At 49.0% G+C, this 27,248-nt stretch overlaps 1 protein-coding gene across 1 annotated transcript; it reads left to right on the forward strand.

Moving 5' to 3' along the window:
* The first annotated feature begins 3,889 nt into the window (after nucleotides 1-3,889).
* On the forward strand, nucleotides 3,890-26,540 carry LOC142579457 (uncharacterized). Its single transcript, XM_075689645.1, has 2 exons — nucleotides 3,890-3,937; nucleotides 24,659-26,540. Exons 1-2 carry the CDS (start codon nucleotides 3,929-3,931, stop codon nucleotides 26,246-26,248), a joined length of 1,599 nt encoding a protein of 532 aa, XP_075545760.1. The 5' UTR covers nucleotides 3,890-3,928; the 3' UTR covers nucleotides 26,249-26,540.
* The last annotated feature ends 708 nt before the right edge of the window (nucleotides 26,541-27,248 follow it).

Here is a 27,248-nt window from a genome sequence, read left to right on the forward strand (position 1 = left end):
CCCAACGCTCGGAAAGCAACGTGCCCACCGTTTGCGCACCTCTCTTCGAAGCGAAGATACAGAGTGGCTGAGACCTTTTCGTAGTGTGCGTTTGAAATTGAATGCTTGTAATAAAAGGCCGGGGCTACATGTCTTATATGCTTACATCGGTCCGTTGGTTGTAGCAGCTGGGGTTATATCCAACAATGTTGTTCCAACTTGCCATCTTTGGCTTCACGTGACTCGTGGTGCTACAAGTGGCCACCTGCTGCGAGCCTTTATTAAATTTCACGCAACGACCTCCGCCATTGCGGATTTCCCTTCGAGATCTCGCGCTAAAAACGGCGTGCCACCGAATTTCGAAGGCCGTGCTTACAAGTGGCGGTCGCATTGCCCCTTGCCAACGACAATAAATGGCAGGGGGCAGCCTCTCTGGCACTTATGCCTATTTTTGAGATGGGTTCGATCGAAAGTACGATCGCTGAGCTAAATAAATTCTGTTCCCTATGTCTATGCCTGTGATCTACACAGGTGAAGCCGTTATAGGGCCCGCAAGTAACAGATGCCATCGGCACGCTGGCAAGAGAAATGTAACGAGTGCGCTTGGTTCTTTTTTTTTTTTTTGTGTGTGTGAATAAACTCAGCGAGCAAGGTCGTTTCTATAGAGCAAATTAAATTGTTTGAATCCTAACTCCCAAGCAGTTGGGGATTATTTGTGAGCACAGCAGACGTGTAAGAAGCACCGCAAAATAAAAAAATAAAAGACTACGTGTACCTCAATTAACGCTATAGCTCCACTTCCAGTCTTCAAGCTGTCTTCAGTGGCGACGTTTGGTATCGCGAGTCGCTATTAGGGGCATTGGTACTGAAAGAGTATCAGTCAACGCAGTTTTTCAAACACTGCTGACTACATCGTCGATTCCCACGCAAAAGCGAATTCGTGGCAACCCACTCAAATAAAATGAGCCGGTCGCGCATTTAGCGGCGGCCGCGATGCCCTCGTGATTCAGAAGTTATGCATTACTCTTAGCATCATACCCCTTGAGCTTTACTGTTTTGAAGTGAATCTTCGCGACTGCCCATCCGAACAGGTGGGAAAAAAAATATACGAAGGCTGCGGCCGATTACGCGAAATAACACCAATCAGTGCGGCGCCAAAGCGTTGCGGCAACCTCTCGCGTCCCCTCCAGTGATCATACTCGACACCTCGCGTCACCATTCAACGGGGCTATGTGAGTGTAGACCAAGAATGTAAAAGCCACTCTATAGGTCCTCGCGACCACCCCTGCTGTGCCGTCGTCCCAGATATCGGCATCGCGGCGGTCCTGTCCTACCACTCCAGCGCCGCGTCTGTCAACCGACCGTGTATACGCTATATATCGCCTCCCCCCTCAGAACCTGTCGCGCTGAGAGGTGGCTTTCGATCAACGGGCATCGCCTCAACGCGTGCGCCGAAGGCGCTTGCGCTCATCTTTGGTCGAGGGAGTGTGCGCAAGAAAAAGAAAGCGCTTCTCCGACAAGCATTGCGCGCGCTTCGGCCCATTCAAAGCAGCCCCGCCGCAGAATAACCGCCATACCGAAACTGCTTCCGGCGAGAAAGTGATGCCCTGCGGAAAGAAGCGGATCGAGCCGCCGCCGCCTCTGGCCATCCGTCACGCTTGCGGTGATGCCGGTTGCACATATATGGCGGCGATTGCGCGTGCAATCGGGGTTGCGCAACAAAAAAACAGCGTCGAATTCACGTGTAAGGCCGAAGGGAGATTCATATGCGCGCCTGGCTTCTTCCGCTATTGGCGATAGCGCGTGAGGAGAGTTGCGTGCGAACGGACATAGAATATAGCACATTGATGACACGTCTGCAGGCGACCTAGATGCACCGAGTGTGTTCGAAGGATTCGAAAAAAAAAAAGGAAAACGGAGGACCGAGCTGGCTGCCGGCCTGAAGCAGCGGCCGGCAGATTGGTCAGCCGCTGTGTAATAGAAGGTCGTCGCCGTTTCAGGCAAAGTGCACACGATAAGGAAACGCGCAGAAACAGAGAGGCAGCAAAGGGCGGGTATATATGGCCAAACGGATGTGCGGGCAATGAAGTTGTGGAAAGGAAGAGACGACATATAGTATTTCGTACATTTTGAGACTATGGACGCTCTTTGCTAGAGGGCGCGATCGAGAATTGACCGGACTGTCCACGCATCATCAGGCGTCTCTTAAAGGCGGCGTCACTACCAAGCCAACACAGCCTGATACAAGTCCACTTCGATATCACAAGCCTTTTTCTGCTCCAACACTACAAGTCACACAAGAGCAACGGCCCGTACAATGAACTGGTGACTTCTCGAGAAAAAAAAAAAGCGAAGTCCGAATCCCTCATTTGATTGTATGGACTTTGAGTGGCCGTTTATATTAAAACGCAATCAGTGCAAACAAGAGGATGCATATGGCGTGAAGTTCAAACACCAACCAGTCTTGCACCAAACGAATTCGAAATGACCGCCTACAGATCAGAGTTCGCCGCTCTTAAGCGATCATTGTTTGATCCGGTGATTTCTACATTGTTTGAAGCCTATATACTCACTAATATTACACGGAGAAGCTTACGATTTAAAAAAAGAAGAAAGTGAACTGTGGATAACCCACCACGCTCGTGCCCTCATCCACCGCAGCCAGTCAAGCCCTCACATGTGATAACCGAAAAGCGCAGGCGGGTGTAGACCATCAGCCTGCGCTGTCGACTATCATTCTTTGCATTCTCTTGATTCCGTATATAGTAGTCATGTGCAATATGACGTTGCATTAGGCTGCTGAGTTGCCTTAATAGCATGCCAATAGTGCTGTTCATCAACACATATGTTTCTAGGTTGCATACTTAGTCAAAACTTGGACGATTAGGAAGTAATGACCCTTGGCGTAATACGTGTTCTCGTTGAAGCACAGCTGTTTTCTTTATGACCTGTTCCTTTTAATCTCTTCCTCGTTCCCACGGTTGCACACTTCACTGCAACATAGCTTATCAGAATAAGGCGAAGCTCTCTTTCGGGACGAGGCGTAATTCTCTCTGTTTAACTTGTAAAAAATCTCTTCCCCATGGAAGGTCCGCATGTACGAAGCATGTTTGTAAAATCCCACCGGCAAAATTACCACGCCGTCAGAAATGCAGAACAGGGCCGAGTTCCCAAAAACGGACTCTTCTTTTGTGTGCACTTGCTGTACCCGGTTTCATGCTAAGGGGGAAAAAAAAGCGCTCCACTTGGGCACATTCTTTCGCATAGTTGCTCGTCTAAACAGAGGAGCGCACACACTAACGGCGCGCTTCCTTCCGAAGCTGTCGCTTTTCGGTAGATCCCGCATGCCTGCATTCGTGACGCAGAATGGATGGCGAGCTACCGGTGTATACCCCCTTCTCTCCCCAAGCACGCATCACAATTGACGAGCATCGGCGCAGCAGTAGCGCGCGGCCGTAGCGGGCGGGCGGGCGATAATTGGCGGACCGGCGCGGGAAGCGGAAGATGATGCTCGTGCTCTCGAAGAAGCGCTGGCCGCTTCGGCGCGGGAGGAAGAAGAAGATGAAGAAAGGGCGTGCGCTGAACAAACGCGCCAGCGACGACGGCGCTGTACGGGCGCGCGCGAGCGCTATGCGTTCACTCTCTCCTCGGCCGACCTCAATCCGGCGGCCGGAGGTCATCGTTCTACGCGACCCTTCGGTTCAAGAGCAAACCCCTAGCTCCGTCGCCGAGGAAGGGGGACGGGAGGGGGGGGAGCGGGGGTGAGGTGATGGTGGCTTGGGGGGGGGGGGGGGGGTGAGCTGAGGCGTCCGTTCGACAACGACGCCGGGGGGCTCCGCCTCCGCCGCGCGGCGCACCATAAGAAGCTGGACGCGCGCCAGACCACCGGCACAAGTCCTCCTCCCTTCCAGTACACAGGACGCGAAAGACCCGACTCCTGAGGACCATCATGGCTCAGGTGAGTCAGACCTGGAGGACAGCGGGGCTGCACAATCCCAAAGGAACGCCGTACCACGAGGATTATACGCGGGAGACTGCGCTTGCAGTAGAGTGTCGCGTGCCTCCGTGCTCCTGCTGGTGGTGGACGAGCGACGAGGAAATGGCGCCCCGACTTCACGTAGTTACGGCCGTAAGGGGTGACCTTTGACCCTTGTCACCTTCGCCGCACCGACGGAGCTGGGAATGAACCGGGAGCTCGTGGCCAACGCTTGCAGGCGGCCGAACGATCGCTTCGACAAGCGTGATGGATTAAGCGCGTGCTTCAAAGTCGTGAAAGAAAATGAGGGCTTATCGGAGGACCGCCGCTGCCCGCGGAGCTGAGGTCGGTCACGAAGCGCAGGTTGGCTACCGAAAGTGTTCCTCACGTGAGAATATGGCCGGGAAGTCGTACGTCCAGCCTGGATTCTTTCCCTGAGCGGTCATGCAGAGAATATTGTTTAGAGGAGAATTCCCCACCGCTTCTCGCGTTCATATTGAGGAGGATTCCTGTACAGGCTGAGCTGCACGAAGGGACAATGTGAGAATGAATCTTCAGCTAAGAATAAGTGGAGGTTTCGTCTCTTCTCTTATGACATGTTAGCTATCGTTTCATGACCGGCATCTCTCTCGTAGAACCACTCATGTCTGAAGGACTGCTTCCTTAATGCAGACCCAGCAAGGCAAGTCGAATCGTTCATAAAGTAAACTTGCGCTGGTGCGGAATATCGAAGAGGTAACGATTAGCGGCATATTACTAGGTAACTATTAGCGGCAAAAACTTTACGAAACGGAACAAGATAGGAGGCAGTGTCTAAGCATATGAAAAAACAAGATCGATGCCATGTCATAACATTAAAGTATTACGGAATTGACGATGACTGAAAAAGACAACGAGTACCAATATCTTTTCTTGCTTTTGCTAAGTTTAAGTTCCCATTTTTTTATAAAGCCACCTATTTCTGTTGTACTTACGAAGTAATTAAATCACTTAAGTTTGGGAAGACAGAACTAGCAGCGCTCGTAAATAGGAATTCAGTACTTAGCATACATTCAGTTGAGGCGCAAAAATACAGATACTTCCGACTGATTAAAAATTAAGGCGTCGTTATTAGTCAGGAGTATCCGCGCCATCACGAGCAACTCGCAGTGGACATTCGTGAATGTAATGATACACTGGTTTGCGTACATCGCCTCATCCACCTGACGCGGTTGCCCCCCCTGCAGGGACTTCGTTCAGAAAACTTCCTTAGATTGCGCTGGCAGCCGATTCAGCTGGGTATCTTATCATCCTACCTCCCCGCGCTACAAAATCCAGAAAGAGACGGAAATTCACAAGATGGAGGCATGAAGCGAGGAACAGTGGTCGAACAAGGGATGTCGTGGTGGTCGACGTTTCGACAGGGCCCGACGAAGACGAGTGCCGTTGCCGAAACGTTGACTAGAGCGACATTCTTTTGTTCAACCACTGTTCACCTCCTCTCGTGGTGCACTGCATCTTAACTGTCCTACTCCATCTTGAAACTGCTCCAGGGGAAGTACGCTAGCTTAATTTCTTCAGCACGTGCGCACAGAATAAATAACTTGTTGTGTAAACCAATGAGGAACAGCCTTCCGGCGGTTTCAGCAAGGAAGTGACGCAAGACATCTTTGTTTGGCACGCTCACCATTCGCATCGCTCCGATGAACGAGACACGTGACTCTTCGCAGCTTCGATCGTGAATACCTGTGGCGGCATCCAATTGCGGCGAAGTCAATTATCCCCGTAACGAGTCGCCTGGCGTGGGCCCGCAGGTAGATGAGTTGAGTGCAGCTGTCTTGCGTGCGACTGGCTTTGGCTTTGACCTGAGGGCTGACCCGCAATTTGACGTGACGAGGAAGCTGGTAGGAGTTTGTGTATATATATTATTCAGGTAGCCTTATACACACACGAAGTGCTCCGAATGAAATGGCTTAGCTATAAATGGCCTTCGCACTCCGGTTCGTGATTCACCGGGTGCAATTCCACTGGCGGCCAACAGCTGGCCGGCGCATGACCTCCGGCGCTGCCCCCTTCTGTAGTGCATTCACACGGCGCGATCCGAGAGTGAGGCTCTGGTCGTGATGACGAGGGCGGTCAGCACAATGTGATCGCGCTGTATATACGACATCACATTATGCATTAGGAAGCCTGCGTGGTGGTCTGAATAAGACGAGGAGCCATTTCGCGGCCGACAGTTGGCGTTCTGCTTCTTGCTTGTAGCTCGCCTGGCCGATATGTGACTGACTGTGATGAGGCTGTGGCACTTGTACGGAGCGACCAGTCCATTCGACCATCACTTTTTTTCTTTTTTTTTTCTTTCTTTTTCTCTTTCTTTTTTTATTTGCGTTTACACGTTGAGACACTTTCTTTTTCAACGTCTATAGTATCATCATGTAGCCCAGGAAGTACCTTACAGTGAATTTATATTGTTTATATACCGGATCGAATTATCGATAAGTGAGCGCTACTCATGAAGGGAGGCTAGTCCTGCCGAACTCGCCTTATCTGTCTAGTTATATGACTATACTGCGACCAGCCAGCCCACAGGCGATCTGTGTCTATCGCATGACGGCTATACGTATGCTTATCTAACACCTCCAATCACTCATCTAATCTTTTTGTCAGAGTTGCCTAACACGATGTTTCGCTCTTATTTACATTGAAACCTTTCCTTCTTTTTTTTTCTTTCTCTCTTTCGTAGACGGACGAAATAGACATCTTTTATTGTGCCCTGGTAGCTGGTGCAAACCTTCGCCCAGGTGTTCTTTTCGATTTTTTGTGTCAGGGCAAATCCTCGCGCAAATCGATTTGCTCTCTTTATTTGCCCTTTTATCTTCTGCTGCACCTTACCACGCGCGGAATTCCAGGCACTCCAATTTTAATTTTGCACCCTCGCCAGCTGACTCCGGTATCTGTGTCTTGCGTGTGCCGTCATTTTATTCCCCGTCTACTCCAAGGCGAAATTCTTTGCCCGAGTGTTGAACTTCGAAGTTGTCCTTCACTGGAATGAAATACCTTCATTAGTTCTCGACTCGAGTTGCGAAGCAAATTCCGCGAAAAGCAACATAACCACCTGCCTCATAATTCCTCACCGTTTGTCGGCTTCGTTGCTTGATCAGTACCTTTTGGTGACCTATGTTCCAGCGCGCGCCCATTGGCTAAGCCAACAGAAGTAGATGTGGCGAAGGGAACGTTACACCTTCCACTGCTATTATTTTGAATTTTGAATTTGAATTTATTTTGCAGCAAACACCAACAAATGAAATGCTGCTGGTGACCATGAAAAACGCTGTTTAGGACAGCTTCACGCCGATATCTTATCGAATGCATTGACAGGATACGCGTCACTTCAGTGAGGCATCTCACTACATATGACGTCATGCGAGAGTGATAACATCCCCGTTTACGGTTGGTCGAGAGCCCGTGCGCAGAGTCCACTTCAGTCGGCTGCCTCTTTTAAAAGTAGGTCGAGAGTATATATATAACGAAGACCAGGGTGAAGTATTTAATTACGGGCATTCAACTGCACATAATTAGATCAGAGTTTAAGAAGGTACCAGTGTTCAGTGCGGGCGACGTCGAGATGTAAATTTAGAAATCTATACTCGGGATGGTAACATTCAATACCGAACGAATACACAGAGCTTAGACTAGGAAATGCATACAGCAAGCAACGCAGGCACACGTACCCATACGGAACCGTACGCTATATAGAACCGATCGCGAAAATAGCGCCACCGGACAGCGACCGAGCCTTTCGTTTCACTGGCGCTCGGCCGCAACGGCACCCCGCTGCGTAACGCGTTCAGCGTGTCGATAACGAATAAACCGGGGCACCGGCTCTGACAAGCGATAGCGGCATTCATTGCCAAAAGCAAGATGCAAAACTGGTAAGTTTGGCTGCCTTCTTTGAACGGTGAAACATTCTCCTTCCCTGTCGTCTACCCGTAGGTGCCAAATCCAAATCGGAATCTGCTTGCTGTTACCTTGATCATGAACTTTCGCCTGGAGCTTTACAGCCGTATCGCCAAAGGAGGCACGCGGAGAGCGGTTAAACCACAGTTAAACTGTGAAGCCCGCCGTCTATATGCGTCAGCTTTGAGCTGACAGGCACCCTGACTGACCAATTTAGTGAAGACGAAGTTGTTCCTTGGGAATTTTTAGACATATGCTCGAGGTTCTAACGCGACAGGGTTAAGGGCCCCGTGTCGCACAAAATCTGGTGTCTGCGTCGACGTCGGCGGAGTTGTCTGTGACCGAAAATTTCCGCATATACTTGTGCATATGTATATGCCACGTCTTGCTATATGACATGCGGTACATGCGGGTTATACTGTTACGCCATTCTATCGCTAAAGTTGGTGATATCTTGTCTTATATTGACAAAGTTATTCCTCGGAATTTTGATAATGACATCGCGCAAACAAATTTCATTAAGCAAAACACCGACAGCGCATGCCTTTTATGTTAAATCTTCTCAGGCTTAAATATTAAATGTGCGAAACAATAACATAAACCTGAAAAATTATGCGGTTTTTTGGCGCGGCTGTGCACTACATCCGGGATCAGCCCACGCTAGAGGCCACATTTCTACCGAAAAGCTCGCTTTCGTGCATGGCGCTCGGCGCCAGTGTTTCCGGGTAAACATTACGGTTACATAAGCTGCAGTTTGCAGTTTCTGGGAAGCGTGAGAAATCAGGAATCTTTGAATGCTATCGCGTTCCGCTCCTGAAGGCGAAGCTGAAGCGCCATCCGAGTTTTTTTTTTTTTTTTTCTTGCAACCGCTAAGAATAGGAAGGGGGGGAGGGAATGATGCAGTTCGAGTTCGTTAGGAGCCGTCGAGCGTACATCGAGCCGACAACGTTAGCACACAGCGAAGGGCTTTGGGCGAAAAGATCGGGGCATTGTCAGATTGGCTGGGCGTTACGCGGCTCGTACTGCGGCAGAAAAACACGAAGCTACATGGAGGCAACTACATGTATCTGGGAGCGAACCAGAAACCGCGATTGGGAGGAAATAGCTGGCTGCAGGTGGGTCTGCAGCCTTCAAAGTGGCCGGCAACTGCTCCGCCAGAGCGCCATTTATGGAGTGCGGTATAATGTAGAGTCCTCGTAACGCTCGTCATAACGCTTGCAGGTTAAACTAAAGGCGAGGGCAAATTTGATCCACGGGGCGAAACATGCTGCGCGCCATTCATTCCATCTCGCACTGCTATAGCCTCCCCACAGAGCTTGTCATTCACCTTGCATCCTCTGTATCGCGAAAGAATTTGAGCAGTAGCCAAACCGTCTTATTGCTAAAAACATTTAGTACCTTCGCGAGAACAAAACGTCCCTTGCGCTTGCGTGCGGAGCCGTTCTGCGCTCGGGTCCATCTACTGACCACTTTACGTTCTGCACCAAATTCAAGATGCTCAAACGAATAATGTTCGGCGTCACCAAAAGCTTGACGACGCAAGCGCGGTGATGACGTGCACTGCCACACTGTACTTTGCACTGACCCCGTGCAGATGTGCAATAGTGGAGGGTGGCTTCGATTCTGTGCATAGCCTCTGATAGTGTCACCAGGGGGGTGCGGTGAAGACCACAACGAACGAAAGTGGCCTGAGGCATGCTCTAATCATGTGAAAGCGCAGAAGAACGTGAGTCTTGGCCACTGCCTCTGACTGGAACATAGTAGGTGGACAGAAAGACGGAAAGGGAAAGGAGTTTAGTGCGAGGACGTATGGAGGCACGACTCCATACCGATTAGGACGGAACGCATTTTGGAGGATGCGAAATGAAAAGGTATGCCGGCGCGCTGTGCTTTGGCGAGCCATAAGGAAATCAGTGAGTCTGATATTAGTCTTCGCTGTGGCGTTTTCCCTGGCGGACTATTCGCGGCTCCCCTTCGGGCACTATACGCGTAATGCCCGGCCTATATCGCACCCGATCGTTTGCGCGGTTGGTCGCGGTAACTACCAGTGACCTTGGAAGACCGGCTTCACAGTTCCTTGGGCAATAAGACGGCGAAGACACCGTTCCAGTTCCTCATGGTCAAAGCGCTTTTTCTGGGACTGTATTTGGATCAGCGGCGTGCTTTCCAATGCATGCGTGCCGACTAAGCTTTTTTAAATGTTTCTTTTTCTTTCCATTTTTATCGTTGTATGCCCGCTTTCTTTTTCGCTTTTTTTATTGGTTCGAAGTAATAGTCACTGCAAGTTTTCCCGTATCTTTATCCTACTAAGTTTGTTTTCATTTCGCGATTGAAGTAGCCCCGATTTCGAAGCAGATGGGAGCATGTATTGCCGTTGTACACATGTTTCCGAGGAGCCGGCTTACATCTCGATCAGCAAACATCGCCGTTATGCAGATTGTCGCCACTGACATTTCCAAAACACAGGAACCAACCCAAAGACGAACTCCTTGTCGTAACGTATTTAATTTAATTCGCCCACACAAACAAGCCAAACATACAAACATAAAGGCAAAGAAACAAACGAACGAACGACAGTTAAGCCGGCGTGATCAGCTTGATGTAAAAATACACACAGTTCCTTTCGTAGTTATCCTCACGACGTGATTATCTTGCTGGATGGCACAAGTGTAGTTTCACCTTCAAGCACCAGTAAAGAATATAATGACGACGGAAGTGTCTAACGACTGTACTTTATCCCAGCTGCCTCCTATCGCAGCCTCTCAGCTGCTTAGCTTTTTTTTTTTTTCCATACTTCAACACAATGTAGAGTAGCCGGTAGGTGGCTACATAGACGCCGGCAGAATCACCTGCATTCCATTAAAAAAACATGCAGATTCAAGGCACGTGTTGGAATCTGTGGGAAGCGAAGCTCCAGTGAAGCGATTAATTAAATGCTTTGTAGCTATCAACGATGCATACAATTTTGTGTGCTTTCACGCTATGCAAGGTGTAATCTCGTGGGACGTTTATGTTTGTCCGCGACAAAGGTCACAGCATCACTGTCGTGCAATTTTTTGTCTATGCACTACATTGATCACAAGCCATGGCGAAACACAAACTCCAAATACGGCACATGCGCATTGTGAGACGTATACGCAGCGATGTCACGTGGACGAAGGCGACGTATGACGCTCGTCGAGGGAAGAATGGTGATGGCAGATCTATGCGCAGAAAAGTGCGACACGTATCAGGGAACGTTTAAGGATTCTGTACCTCTCGTGTCGCAGCAGGACAGGCGCATCCTGGAGGATTGGCCAGGAACAAGCACACCTCCAGTGGCACATGCCGAACGGCTAAATCATAGAAAATGAAGTAAATCAAATAATCCGTAAAATATGAATCGATCACCATTATATTAACAGATCGGGGCGTTTTGGAGCTATCTGTGAGCCGACATTATGTGTTCCTGTTTTATGTAGGAAACGTACAGTGGTACATGCCCATTACGGAAGTTTGGCCAAGAACGGGCACACACCCAGGGGCACATACTTTGTGGCTAAAGCGGAGAAAATAGAGTAAATCAAAGAGGCTGTTAAACATAATTCACCGTTCCACTAAAACATCGGTGTGCTTAGAGATGCCTGTAGGCGGACATTGCGTGTTCTGGTTTAACGCAGGAAGGTTTTTTTTTTGTTGTTGTTGTTACGCAGAACAAAGGTGCGCATACTTGGTCAGCATACAAGGGGCATATCCGCCTGTTCGAGGGTACTTCATGCAGCGCGCAAATACCCATTGTGTGTATATATATATATATATATATATATATATATATATATATATATATATATATATATATATATATATATATATATATATAGAGAGAGAGAGAGAGAGAGAGAGAGAGAGAGAGAGAGAGAGAGCGTTCAAGGAATAGAAACACGTAGGAAGACTAACAGGACATAACCGACGCTTCGGCCAGAGTCTTCATTAATAAGAGTGACGAAGGCCAGACCCCGGTCGAAACGTCAATAAAGTCCTGCCTCACTCAATTCCAATACATCGAAGCGTCGGCGCGGCTTAATGCTTTGCCAGTGTTGCTGTACTGCTGTCAGAATTATCTGGGGCAATTAAAGTGCTTAGCGACGTTCAGTTTTCTTACATTCACATTGAAACAGTTGAACTCATAAACTGTTTCCGTTCCCGCGCGAATATCCTTAAGGGTGCAGTACGCTCAACGTCACAACAAACAATGCATTGGCTCTATGCCATTAAAGCCATCCGAAAAGACACCTGACTTCCAAACGTGTCCCCCCGCGACTATCGGAACTTAATATGCTACCGTCGCAAAAAAAAAAAAGAAAGAAAGAAGAAGACGTGGCAAACGCATCTCTGAAACGGCTTCCTCGCCACGCATCCTGTCGATTATAACACGATCCTCGCTATAATAGCTCTCTCTCTCTCTCTCTCTCTCTCTCTCTCTCTCTGTCTATCTCTCTCTGTAGTTCAACACTAATAATTCCCGTTTTCTATAGCTCAGGAGGCAGCTTTTTCTAACAGCAAGCGTGCCATTGCACCGATTCTAATTGTAAGCAAGCCTCGCCCCACTATACTCACGTGGAACGACGTGGGCTTCGCTATCTCTTGCCCTAACTTAAGGACTGTATAATCTGAGGCTCATCCGTAGTCCTGACTCCTGCAGCAGACGCCCACTTAAGCAGGAAGAGCAGCGGAATATAATGCAGATCCACGCACGCTGCTTATTATTAACAGCGAAGGGAAGTCAGCTCAGCAGCAGGTCGGGCAAGGAAGGTGCATTGTATAGATTTGCGGAGAGGGGGTTGCCTCAGCCTAGAACAATAAGGGCAACAACGAAGCAGCACCGTAGAAAAGGCGTATGCAGATGGACCCGAGAAACTGAGAGGCTCCTGGACCGAGCGAGGCCTCGCTCGATCTGCTCTGAAAGGCCTGCAGTCCGAAAACGCCGAGATGAAGAGCGGTCAGCCTTTCGGACAAAAGGTTGGCCCCGCTTATTTTCGGAGTGAACAGAGAGCCCCGTTGAGCGAACCGGCGGTGAACGCTGCCCTTATAGTCGGCCACCTCGAGGCTTCTTCAGAGTGTGTGGTGCGAGGCAGCGCATTTGTTCGATGATCATCCACTTCACGTCGCCTGCTCAACCTGTCGATTCTCGGTTATCTTTTTTGTTGAGTGGCCCGAGACTACCCGATGGGGCATGCCGGAAGCGAACAGGTCGAAGCTGTGTGTACCTACAGCCGCCTCCGTGGATATATGAGAAAGGACAAAAGTTGGCTAGTTTTTTCTTTTCTTCTTCTTTTTTTTTGTGTGTGTGTGCGCGTGTGTTCTCCTTTATAAGGGGGACGCCGTTCTAAGCTACCTGTTATCTGGCACTGCTTTTGGTTTGTAAGGATGTGTATGTGAACATAGCCGCAAAACTTCAGAACACAAGGGAAAAACATAATTCCGAGTAAATTAAGAAAGAAAGTCGACTGTGTGTGGCTTCAAGCGCGATTTTATGCAGCTTGTTTGGAGGAACGAATGGCAGCATCTTTTTTTTCTTGTTTCTTTTTACATCGGAGGATTACTGATGTATGTGTTAATTAATTTTCTAAACAGACGGCTGCTGCGTGTAAAAACACCAGAGGAGCTAGAGCCGTAGGTCGCCGTCCTACATCAAGAGTCTCAACCGCTAACTGAGCCAAAGTCCGTTTTTATTCGGAGAACGCACCCTGCGGGCGACACTTGACGATTGCAGTCAATAGCACGGCTCCGCGCTCAATGAAGGCTCGAGTTTACCCAACTTCGTTTGCTGAAGTGCGTTTTGTAATTGAACGGGGTGCGGGTGCTGTCCGGTATGGTAGCCATTAAGGCGACGCCACTGGCCTCAGCCACGAATGAGGCCAGTGAACTCCTAATCGCACTTACATACAGGAAGCGTTGCGAATCCGGGTCCGAGGTCCGCCTGCGGATGCATAGCGCTCACGTTGACGTAGCGGTCGCCAATGTGAACAGCCGTGACGTCACTGGTCTCCCTTGGACATGCGTGGATAAATTTCCAAGGAAATAGTAGCTCATAAACGGAGAGCGGCACTCAGTCCGTGTTGTGCGCACGACAAGCGCATATGTAGTAAGTCACCCGGAATTCTCAGCCAACGCCGCGCCGGGTATTGGATACGGGCCACCAGCTTTGACAAGCGAGGCCTGCCGCGGGCAGACGCCGGTGGCGACCTTTGCAATGTCGTCGCGGCGACCAAACCGGAGCGTAAGACAAAGAACAGTGAAAGGAAAGAGCAGGAGCGCAATAGGAACACTTGCTACGCGGACAGAGGCTAACGACGTTTTTTTGTGAGCTAACGAGATATGCACGTTGCAAAGCGCGCACTGCGGCGGAAGCGTTTGTGGCGGGATATTCCACAGCCGCGACGGCAGACACTGAGGCGACGCCTGCTTCGAGAGACAATTCGTTTCATCTGATATACGAGTGCTGCTTAGAAGCAGACAGACAGCAGCGGCGAAGACGGCCGGCAGCTGTTACCTGACCGCCGCTGTATACTGTTACTGACCGCCGGTCAGTTGTTCGGACAGGCAATCTTTCTTCAGATCAACAAAGCGGAACGAGAAAAGACAGAGCGTGCGGAAGGAAAGGACGGCGACGAAAAGAGAGACGGCCCGAAGAGCGGCCGAGTAACCAGTTCCACAGTATGCCCGACGAAAGAGAGAGAGAGAGAGAGAGAGAGAGAGAGAGAGAGAGAGAGAGAGAAACCGAAACAGAGCGGCAGTTTAATGTTCGCGGCCGACTTCGGCTAAGGAAAGATCGCGTGTGTGGGAAGCCCGGTGAGAACGAGTGAGCTGGGTATATCTGTGTGCTTGCAGAGGTGCGTGGTGAAGAAATGTGCACAGTCAGGTGCACAGGCCGACAGAGAAAGAAATGCATTAGTTGTTGCTGCTTCTTCTTCACTGTGCGCTGTTCTCAAACAATACGTGACAGGCAGCGAATGGGAACTTGTATCCAGGTGCTGATCTCGTTTGTGCGAAACTGACCAGTGCCAGCAGCAACCAACTTTTTCTTACATTTCTTTCTTCTCGCGGGTGGGCGCGATGTCCCTCTTGAGACAATTACTGGCCTACATATCTTTTATTTTCATTTGTTGAGTGCTTTTTTTTTTCTTTCATGCGGCAGGCTATGCTTTACGTAGTACATCGGCACTCGAACGCAAGCATTTTAAGAGCGCGTTCCAAAATGCGCATGAAATTCCAAAGCTGTCATCTTAGTTGAAAGCAGGGCTTGTTTGGACCAAGATAACTACTGAGGGCTTCCCCAAGCATTGTGGAGATGTACTGAGAAAAAGCAGATAAGGAGGGGTTTGTCATTCACCGAAGACAGATACGAATGAAGCGGTTCTCTTTGTACGCGAAAGGTAAAGGCGTAGTCAAATTTCTTGGGCTGGCCAAATGACTGACACATCGCAGAAGCCGCGAAACGCGGTTCCCTAAATGGCGCCGAGCACTTTAGAATTCGTCTTTTATTTATTTCTAGCATTGTTTAGTCTATATTGCTTAATTGATCAAGAAAAAAAAAGGAATCCTACACAAGAAAAAGCATTTACGCCAAGTAAATGCCGATTAAGTTTTATTGATAGAAATACACGAACTTAGCCGCCGAAGCAAGCCGAATTGCGGTCAGACTTTGACTGAGGTGGACAAGCACACGGGGTGCTAATACATCGCTCTTCTATTGTTTTGAGGGCGGTTGAGTTTTTGTAAACCCACTAAAAGAAATAGATTCAGTCACCCATAATAGTGACGGCTACGCCTTTTCACGTAACAGTAATAATAAATAATAAAAATATTGTAAAATAAGAAGCATAACGCTGCTATAGGTTCGGAATACATCACTCTTCTATTGTTTTGAGGGCGGTTGAGTTTTTGTAAACCCACTAAAAGAAATAGATTCAGTCACCCATAATAGTGACGGCTACGCCTTTTCACGTAACAGTAATAATAAATAATAAAAATATTGTAAAATAAGAAGCATAACGCTGCTATAGGTTCGGAATACATCACTCTTCTATTGTTTTGAGGGCGGTTGAGTTTTTGTAAACCCACTAAAAGAAATAGATTCAGTCACCCATAATAGTGACGGCTACGCCTTTTCACGTAACAGTAATAATAAATAATAAAAATATTGTAAAATAAGAAGTATAACGCTGCTATAGGTTCGGAAAATCCAGAGCGAAGTTTGACAGTAGAGAAAATAAAATATAGGAGCTTGACAAGAGAGTGAAGGATGTCCACGTATATAGTCCGTGCTTTTCTGTAAGGACTCCTGACGGAATATTCAATGATATCGAAATGCTAGTTACAAAACTTCTTTTTAAAGTACAAAATCGCGTATTTACAAAATGAGAACGTTGATGGAGACGAAGACGGAATACAGCCCGCGGCAGGCTCTGTTGATTTTTCGTCGTGTTTGTGTCGGTCGACGTTCTCTTCCTTCTTCACAACACCGTAACAATATCATTCATCTAAATATAGTTATTAATGGCGCCACCAATATGCTTTACAACTGCCTATTTGTCACAAACTGTCACACTCAACCCGGGCCCCCATCTCCACACTCTTCACCTGCGCAAGTCGAGGGTACGTAGCCAGACCAAACTATATATTTCCAACTGCGACACATTTGGTGTCTCAGGAATTCCAGTTACAACAGTCTTGTTGACACCATCGTCCTTGCCGTTCAGTCCGGCTGTCAACGCGAGCCTTTATGTAGGTACGCTTTAAGGTGCACTGTGTTAGCGAAACTAGGTGGAATGACCTACGCCAGAGGAGGATACCATGGCTAATGCTGCGAATACTACATCCTTCTCTCAGCTACTGAACGAATATATATGGGCAAAAGCCGCACAGGAAACAATAAAGGCAGCATGTTTATAACGTTTGTACATAAAGCTAGCAGTAGAGAAGCAGCTAGCATCGATAAAGAGGCCAACTGCTCTTAAGCATATATTTAATAATAATAATAATAATAATAATAATAATAATAATAATAATAATAATAATAATAATAATAATAATAATAATAATAATAATAATGCAATAAACAGGCCCCCGGACGGTCAGTCAGCCACACTTTTAAGTTTCAACAGCACTTTAATAACGTTCTCGACAAACATGTGCATCCATCGCTAATCCTTACGTTGCTGCTGCGCGATTTTAATGTGTTGGCTGCAACACTGCGAAGCTATTAACTTTGAAAGAAGCTTGCGCTTCGCAACTCACGGCTGCTGCTGCGCCAAACACCGCAAGTCCCACGTATTTTGCGTTTGGTTTTGTTTCGTTTGTATTCTTGCAAGGGTGTTCGATTAGGGTTGCTTTCGAATAGAATCGAACCCGAATATTCCAGAAATGAAAAAAAAAAAAGAACGGCCTTCACTTATCGACTCGAATACCCCAACATTTCCTCATTTCTAAACCAATTGTGAAATATTTAAACTGGCATGGAGACCGTTTGGCAAAAATTTTTATTTCCGTCGTTCAACACACGCAAGTAATGTCGACCACTACTGGACGTACGGTCTATCGATGAGTAGGACACACAGCAGCTTTCAGTTTAAAATAGAGGAGACATTACATTGCACAGTAATGGAACAAGGAGACAGCACCAAACCAAATGCACCCATGCATGCTGTGTTAGCAGAAGGGGGCTAATGCAATACAGCATCATACAAACATGGTGAGATGAGAGAATAATAATTTGCTTGAATCGAGAAAAAATTATAAGGCTGCCTAAAAACGAAACATTCCTATTGAATTGGCGCTCGCTCCAAAACCAGTGCGGCTTTCGTGCTGCAGAACCATTCGAAGCAGTCACCACTTACATTTCTCTCTCTCTCTGTCTAAGCTCCAAATGAAGTGTTGTTACTCCTTACATTCTAACAGAAACAAATATTTGACAGCTTAGAACAGTAAGCCTGTCGAAACGAATACGAAGCAAGCAGCCAATACTATTTGATTCATATTTGAAACTTTGAATGTTCTCACCCCACCCCCCTCCCTGATATTTTGTTTACGTTGACCGGCGCCGCGGTGGTTGTTTACAACGGACTCCTTGCGGTAGGTATGCGAGCGATTACGAGCTCGCATCTCTGTTGTGTGCACTCTCCGCATAATCTTCAGGGCACACGTTAATCTCTCCGCAGACAAGGACTACGCCATTTCTCCTGAGAGTATCCGTAAGAGGCAACGAGGGAGATATTACCGTCAAGATCAGCACCATTTAGCAAACTGCGAGGCAAGTGATGTGCGAGCATTCGCCCCAGTTATGCAGTCACCATTAGCGTACGTTCCATCGTGCAGTGCGGGCCATTAGCTACGGTCAAAAACGGCCTGCCAATTACATCTCCAAGCATGCATAATCCCTATAGTAATCACCCGTAAAGACACCGCAAACATGCCACGATCGCTACGCTCATCCTTTATTGCTCTACTGTGCTAAGCGTCTTCATCGGGGAAGCATTACGATGAATAATAGCAAAGTTCAAATTACAGCGGACGCCAGGACTGACTCGCTCCCCGCAATTTTCGCGTCATCGCCGAGTGTGCTTGATAGGTGCGTCGCGCATCCTCGCTTCTTGGCAGCACCATTTTCTGCAGTGCGAACGCAGTAAGCACACGTCGTGGCTGCCGTAATTCGTATTTATAAGCGGCTCAGATTTGTACGAGGACTCAACTGACGCTGTAGTTCTCACGACTGCTACAGTATGGCGTGCGTGCGTGCGTGCGTGCGATCGCAGCCGCTTCTGTCACAGTCCTCACGCTCTCCTTGCTATAAGCCAGGAAAATGACTGATGGTCTATGCGCTGCAGGAAAGGCGAGCGTCGAAATACACCAGGTTGCTCGTGAAAGCTTCTATGTGGCCGAGCCCGAAAATAAAAGAGAAAGAGAGCAAAAGCAACGGTCTATGGAGGTGCAGAGAGCGATACAATATCCGGGAAAATATAAAGATGTGATAACCGAGAGGAACACAACGCGACAGGCTGAAAAGCCCAAGTGAGGAAGGAAACGGCGTTGTGGATAAAAAAGGGGCACAATCACCAAAGCCACACGCAAGGATAGCGCGAATGCTAGCTCAGCACGCGAAGCACCGCGAGGCGGCGGGCGGCGCTGCCTCGGCAATTAGAATAATCAAGCGAGGATGATAACGTGCGAACGAGGAGTAAATTCAATGCGGCGGGCGCTGCGAATGGAGTGGTTCGTATCAAGGAGCTGCCGGCGACCGAAATAACGAGCGAAGGAAGGGGGGCAGAGGACAAAACGTTCTCGCGCTTCGCGGAGGTGAGAACATAAAAAGAAAACGGGAACACCGGCGGTGGCAGCTCTCTCTATTGAGCGCTTCGGAAGCAAAGAGCGGGGCACCACCGCGAGGCCGGGGGAAAAACCGGACCGCTTCTCCACATAACGCACGCGCGCGCACCACCGCCTACGACAAAACACGACAAGTGACGGTTCTCTGGCGCTCGCCGCCGCTGCTACGCTTCTCGAGGCGCCGGGGGAGGCTCTTGGTGGTCCACGCCGCCGCCGCTCCAGTCAGGGTCGCCTCCAAAGGTCGCCGGCGCGTCGCCTCAACTACGGCGGTTCGCGCCCGCACGTACGCGCGCGCGCACGCTCACACATGGACGGAGCGGCTATTTCGAGGAAGAACGGTGGGTGGTGAGAAGAGGGAGTCCAGGCCATTGTCTGTGGCCGCGGCGGCGTCTTCGCGCCCGACGTCTCGACAAGGAGCGTGTGCGTGTTCCACCAGCGTGTATGCGCGCGCGTACGCGGCGAGCACTCGCTGGTGCGTACAGGCGGGAACGAGAGAAAGGCGTCGCTGCGCGCTGCGCACGGTGCCGTGGCGATCGGCGGGCTCGCTTTCGCCGAGCTCCGTTTTTATTTCCTTTCTTTTTCTTCTTCCTCGTCGGCGCGCGGCTAGACGAAAGACGGCGATGAAGAGTTTGCTCGCGGAGACCGCTTCCTTCGCGATGGAGACGGGGAAGCCCGCGTATGTAAACGCTGCGGCGACAGTCCTCTTCCCGTCACCGTCGTTTCACGGTGGCCGCTTCTTTTTTCGGGTGAAAGCGAACGCCTTCTTTCACGCGGGCCCCAGTGACCGCGGCGTGCTTTATTAACGATGCGCGCGACGCGCGCGCGCTTGAGCGAGGTGGTGGTCTATTTGCGGGTCCGTCGGAGAGGCGGACGGGACCAACGAAAGCAAGAGGAACAGCGCGCGGTCGCTTCGGGGTTAGGAAGTACTGCCTCTCTCTGGCCATCAGGGGGAGAAATGGTGCAAGACGCGATAGCGAAGCAGCTTGCAATGCACTGCGTTTTGGCAAAGTGTATTAGCGACTGCAGTCATGAGAACGTTGCACTGCTAACAAGTAGACATTTAGACAACAACTCAGGCTTGGTAAGATGCGCTTCGCTGTACCGTTGCGTATGCAGGGAGAACTGGCAGAAAAAATGACTCGCACTATGTACGACCATATGAAGCCAACGGACAACGAAGCCAAGGAAAGCATTGGGGTAATTAACTGTAGCTTCACTGACATGAAGAAGTAATAAGGGAAATGAACGCGGTCGAAATGAGAGCTTGCCGCCGTTGGTAGCAGAATCCAAATCTCCCGCATTTTTCGCGGGCGAAGGGGCGGCTATGCTCCCGTCCCGTACCCTTTCTTGGGCATTCGTGTATCTGTTCGACCTGGCCCTGGGTGTGTGGCACTGGTTGTGCCACATCTGCCGCCACTCAAAGTCGTGGCGGCGGATGTGTCCCATCTTTTGACTTCCTTGTAAGTAGACCTCGTAGAATTGTGCCTAACAAAAAATCTAACTCAATCTTCCCTACTAATCAATCTTCCCTTTTCACGGTCCCTATGCGACCTATTCGGAGGAACTTGGTCAGTGCAAAGCACTGATTCGGTTAGGTATTACACCCTGTCCGAGCCATACTGAGATTTTACAGCGTCTGACCTGTCATCTCAGACGTACTGCGAAGGCAGCCGTTGTGACAAATCCGCCCGCATTCAAGAGGCTGGCGTCACGACGTGGTGCTTTCGACGTCGACAATGGATGACGATGCAACCACTTGCTATGGTCTGTCAGCTGTGAGAGATAACGAAAACATAAAATATAGGCGGACGCCCACTTGCCCTACCTGCTTTTAGGCGTAATGAATTGTGTCTTGGTGAACTTTGCAAGTTCACACAGGGAGAAATGTGCAGTACTAGAGAGGGCATTACAGCTTCCTTTCCCATCCCCCTGCAGGAGCGTGTTTTCCCGCGAACGCGAACGTCGTCGAGAGCAGTGATACCTGACGCCTGTCAATCCGCGACAACCGCTGCATAGCACACAGTCAATTTCTAAGAGTTGCACAACATTTGCATCACAAGTGGTGCCTCGAAGTTACCAACTAGAGAGAAACATTTTGCGGGCTAAAAAGAGAAAAGCGTCTTTGCCTTTTAAAAAGTGTACAGGAGATGAAGAAACGTTGCAAGCGAGCTTTAACTGCGTGGGTGCGAACGCGTTTGTACGTTGGGTGTTTGTTTTCACTGTGTGTCATGTTTATACCCTCATCATATATCCTGTGTAGCATGTGGGACGTTTGACGCACACAACGTCGTTGAAATCAGCATCTCTCTTTAGCCACAAGTTTTATTGGCCTCAGGCTGAGTAAATATATTTAATTGGAAGTTTAGATGTCCTAGATCGTGGAGTATGCGAGTTCTGTAGAAAATGGAGTCAAATGCGGGAAATGCAGTGCTACTCTTGCGAAAAGATATGCTTACACTAGCTTTCTTCTTATATACTGCTTGGCAAATGTGGTGTATGTCGCATATGGTAGTAATGCCTAGTTTGTGTTTACCGAAACAATATAGAAGGTTCTCAGGAAAATCGAGACATTGAGGTGATCGACAGTGGGCGAACAAGCAGAGCCTCAAGCTGTAAACAAGGTTTCGACAAGGCGATTTGTTTTCGTCAAGAATATTTCGACAATTGGACTCGTTTTTGTCAGGAATGTTTCGAGAAGAAGACTTGTTTACGTCAGGAATGTTCCGACCAGCGAACTTACTTTCGTCAGGAACAGTGGGTCTAGCCTGAAGCTACCCTTCTTAACCCTCTGTGGCTTATGCGGCGTGCTATCTTTCCGACATATTTTGTTTCATTATTTAGTAAAGGGGCGAAGGTTGGTGTTATACCTTTATAACTATACGTGTCAGGATAGTCGACTCCTATAGCAGCCCATTCCCCCCTTTGTGTGCGATTAGTAAACAAAACGGGCCCGTGGCGAGCGGGAACGGAAGTACGAAGGAACGTCCGCCGCTCAAGCAGGAACGAGGCGCGCGGAGACGCGTGAAGGAAGAGACGGAGGAAGCGCGCGTCTTTATTTAGAATGAAAAAGCGCGCGCTGCGATCACCCGCCACCCGGTCACCGGAGCGGCTGGCCCAGGAAGAGAGATACGCTCGGTGCGGAGAGCGGGACCCCGATGCAGCCGCGAGGTGCCGTCGGCAACGGCTTCTCGCGCAGTTTTAAAAAAGGCAGCGCGCGCGAACCGCGTTCCGATCGAAAATAACCCGAGATACTTGCGAGTCAAAGACCAACTCACACTTTCCTTCTGAGGCAAACCATGCCGCGAATCTTGACCGCAGGAACATTCTCTGAATGTTTATGATGGGAACACGCGTCCTTACATTTCTTTTTCTTCCTCGTTCCCTTATGGCCTATAAAGTGATTGCAGATGCGTTTAATAGTCTTTACGTCAGCGGAGCGCATTTACTGTGGTTGTTTTAGTGGCTAAAACATTTTGCTTTAGAGCTCGAAGTCGCCACGTTCGGTTCCTACATAAAGATGTCTATGCTCAAAGTGAGCAGCGCTCGCTAGTCATCTTCGGAAAACTTCCGGTTCGCACTATATCCTTGGCTGCGTCCTTCGTTTGCGCGATTGCGTCGTGAGGTCATCCGCGATCACGCTCCCTGCACTAAGTTTGCCCTAAACTCATAACTACACCTGTAGATTGCAGGACTACGGATTAAACTCATTTTGCAATAGCACGAAACTGAGATCGCTAAATAAAGAGCGAGAGAATCGTGGGAGAAACGGCCGAAGGTCGTTGTCAAAGGCAGCGACAGCTTTCTTGTGTAACCTGCTACATCCGTGAATCCGTGAATCACAAAACGTTATGGGCACGTCAGCAAACGCAAAGGGCAATGTCGCTGCCAACCACAATACCGAATGATACTACAACAGAGTATACCTTGTTATAATAAGAGCAGCTCAATGGAAACTTAGTAACAACCCCCACTGTATCCCTGGTATATCCTGGCCAAGTTTTGATGGCTATACATCGAGCGGTCACGCTTGACACCGAAGTATCTGTTGCGGATGGGGCGCCATCGCCTTAATATATTTAAGGCTACATACATACCCCTCGAGTCACCTTGGCACTTCCACTCTGGGGGATTCACCAAAAATGTGCGCACATACCAACAACACATATGCAGTGCCGGCGTTGTTGGTTCAGGCCCATACACAGAGGTGCGTACATACCCACTAACCCAAGTTGTCTACAAGGCCAGGCAGTAGCCAGCCCGTACCTAGTGGCTCAAGCTGGTACACAACTTGAGTGACTGGTTACGTGGCGCTGATTATTTTCCGAGATCGTCCAACCATTCAATGTGGCATAAGCATAGCTAAAGAACGCTATCACTTTAGAAAATGCAGACGCCGGCCATTCTATGGACTACGGGAGATCGCCACGTCAATCCTGCCCTAATTTATCATGACTGACATTATTGATTTGGCACTTAAGTCTTGTTTGCTATAAATAACCCACATACATTTCAATGTAAGGTGCACGTCTATAGCAACAATGATAAATGATTTTCGAGTAAGCCGTGCAGAAGAACTCCCTTAAGCGGGCCCAAAAACACCTTTCTGCGTAATATACGCACGTAATGGCACATCATACCTACTACTCATAAGTTTACTTATGAGCGGCAACGAAGCTCCCGAAATGTAATAGCTAGAAGATGCCGCCGGCGGTCTAGCTGATAATACTTGTTGTTACACGATAGTTTATAAGCAGTGCGATTAATTTATTGGGTTTAATGCTCCAAAGCTATGCCTGAACTAATTTTTATCTATACTGTGTCTAGGGAATTCTGCACATAGGTGGCCTGTTTCACATTCCCGGCCCACATTCTCCTGGTAAATTATCTGTAGCTCTTTTAGCGACGCCACTTTCATTCCGCATATGCTACTGAACGGGAAACGTTCAGTACTGTATGCTTCAACTCGCGAATCTCACTCGCGAAGTAGTAGTCTACATTATAAAGACGTATCATATCATAACCACATAGCTCAGGATGGCCCGCTCTTGTCAAATCGTTCAATGTCTTTGAGTATCTGATCACTGAAAAATTAACGTGGCATACGAAAACATAGAAGAAAAGGCAAGAATGTTATATTGCCCCACTTGTTTCCTAATGACAACGAAAAATATGTATCCCCTTGTTCTACGCTATGCTTAGTTAAATTCGTTGCAATCAGCGCTTTTTATGAAATTGAGGTTCGAGAACGCGATGTTTTTCTCCAAGCATTCGGTGTGAGGACCAAGTACCACTTTTTTACTTAGGTGCGAAACCTGAGAATTAAAGAACCTAACAAAATGATCCCTATAGTCATTTCGCAAAAAGACGCTATGTTCTAATGCAAGTTCCTTGCATCTCTTGCAGTTCACAACGGCTCTCCTAATCCTTCTTGGAACCCTGGTCCAGCGCAGCCGCCAAGGGTTCCTGAGCGGAGGCATCGATCGAGGCAACAACAATGGCAATCAGATTCCAGGCCAGGGTGCGCCTCCCCACAGCTTGATGGAGGCTCTCCAGGAAAGCGGTGGATTCCGGGTGTCCGGCCCTTACCAGGTTTCGGCGACACCGTTCCAGATGGCTTCGGGCTCTTTTACGGGACCTACGCCTTTCCAGGGTGGCCAGGGAGGATTTCACGGAGGCAGAAACCAGGAAGGAAACAATGGAAAGTTCGGAGACTCAGGAGGTGGTTTTCATGGAAATGGAAACTACCCCAGGAACGCTGACAGCTTCCAGGGCCCTCGAGGTTTCCAGGGGGTAGGGAACTTCCAGAGCCCCGGAAACTTCCAGGGCTCCGGAAATTTTCAAGACCCCGGAAACTTCCAAAGGCCAACTGGCTTCCAGGGACACTCTAACTTCCATGGACAGTCCAGCTTCCAGGGACACTCTAACTTCCCGGGACAGTCCAGCTTCCAGGGACACTCTAACTTCCCGGGACAGTCCAACTTCCAGGGGCAATCTAGGCAGTCTAGCTTTCAGGGACAGTCTAACTTCCAGGGACAAGGCAACTTCCAAACACAAGGTGGAGTTAGCGGTCCTCAGGGCAGCTTTACCGGTGATCAGCGGGGCTTTCAGGGTGGACTCGGTGGACCCTTGGGACTCCGTAGCCAATTGGGTCCTTCTCCTCCTCCACGCACTTCCGACGCCCCGCATGTGTCAATTCAGCCGGCGAGTGTGAAAGTGGTGTACGTGCCTGTGGTCTCTACAAGCATCAAGGCTTCTAGCCTCAGCAAACTGACTGGCGATAATGCTCACGCGAAGGACGGCACCAGCTCCTACTTCACGGGCAGCGGCGGACAGTCGCGACCGTCTCAACAGGAGATCACCAAGCCATCATCATATGCCACCGGTACTGGGTCCTACGGAGCCAAATCGGTGGGAACGGGCAAGCCCCATGGTCACACGAGTGGCGGCCACGCCACGATACCAATTATAATCATTCAGAAGGAGCACCACCATGGCGCGAAGAGCGTGCAGCCAAGTTCGTTCCAGACACAGACATCGCAAGGCTCTCAGAACCAGCAGGGCTCCCAGAGCGATCAGGGCTTGACATCAAATGGAGATTTCACCAAGCCGAGTTATGGCCTAAATAACAGGGCACCAACAGAGACACAACAACATCAGCCGCGAATTCACCAGGAACACCACCAGCGCCAGCAAACTCACCACCGCCAAGAGCAGCAAAACCACCACCACCAGCAGCAGCAGCATCACCAAGTGACTCCGCAACAACATCAAGAACAGGTGGCCCAACGCCCAGCCGACCACAGCCATGACTCGTCAACTCGCAACACTCATGGAGGGGCGGGAGCGGTGATCCCCGTCATCATAATCCAGAAGACACTACAGACTGCCGGTCGGCCGCAGCACTCGCATCATCAGCATCACTCTGGAGGTTACAACGTGCCCGCAGCGCCACCGCCGGTGCGCGGACCCACGGCCTGGAGTCCGTGGAGGTAGGCGGAGCATTTCGAGCAGCAGCGTCGGTTTACACTCTTCATTCACCCTTCTCCTCCACCACAATGCGAACCATTAAAGACATGAACGCGCCCCACCCTTTCCTTCTTTTTTATTTTTTCAAAGGTCGCCAAAGAGATAGAGTGAAAGAGTGGAAAGAGGTTGTCTGTGACAAAACCTTATCGGCAAATGTTCTATGGAAAAATGGTTCCATTACTACCAGAGAAAAACAAAGATTTCGAATTTCTCTCCCGAAACCACGCTGTTCCGGGGTGACTGCGATGTCTTTCGCATATTTGTGTACTTACTGTGCAGAAACTGTTTAGTTGAGCTTTTTTTCAGTTTTTTTTCCTTTCTTTTCATGATCGGGAAGGTATTATATATAGATACGAACAAATCCTACCGAAATCTGTCACGGCGTGGGACGCTCCAGCGAGAATATTGAGATGGTGTCGCCACGTGTATTTTGATTTCGCATCCTCTCTGGCGTGCCAAACCGATGCTCGAAAAAAGGTTAACCAATTTGCAATTGCAGAAGTTACTCAACCAAGTTAGCATAATTTCTCTGTAGCTTTCCTTTAAATGCGTATACAAACAATGTCCCCTTCAGTCACTGTGTACGTATATGCCTACATTTTTACGTATTTGTACGTATTTGCCCAGCACATGATCATGTTGCGGTAGGTTTTAGCATCTTCCACCACGGCACTCAGTGCATGCTCTTTCCAAAAAAACAATGAGTGCGACAGCAACGTGCAGCTTCCTCACTAGCACGTTGCAAAGGATGATAATAAACATATACGTTGTAATAAACGAACGAAGTTAGACAATTATATCGGAACAAGTGCGCACAGATTAAAACCTACCGTGTACCAAGCACACTGGGCTGAATCTGTCTAGCGCAGGGTCATGTGTTGGCCAACTTTTTGAGCAAGGAGGGAAAGAAAGAACTCCTTGCTTTGGAGGCATGGGAAAGAAGTTATGGAGACGGCTTTGCGGAGAG

Source organism: Dermacentor variabilis, chromosome 4 (assembly GCF_050947875.1).
Source record: "Dermacentor variabilis isolate Ectoservices chromosome 4, ASM5094787v1, whole genome shotgun sequence".
Taxonomy (NCBI): Eukaryota; Metazoa; Arthropoda; class Arachnida; order Ixodida; family Ixodidae; genus Dermacentor; species Dermacentor variabilis.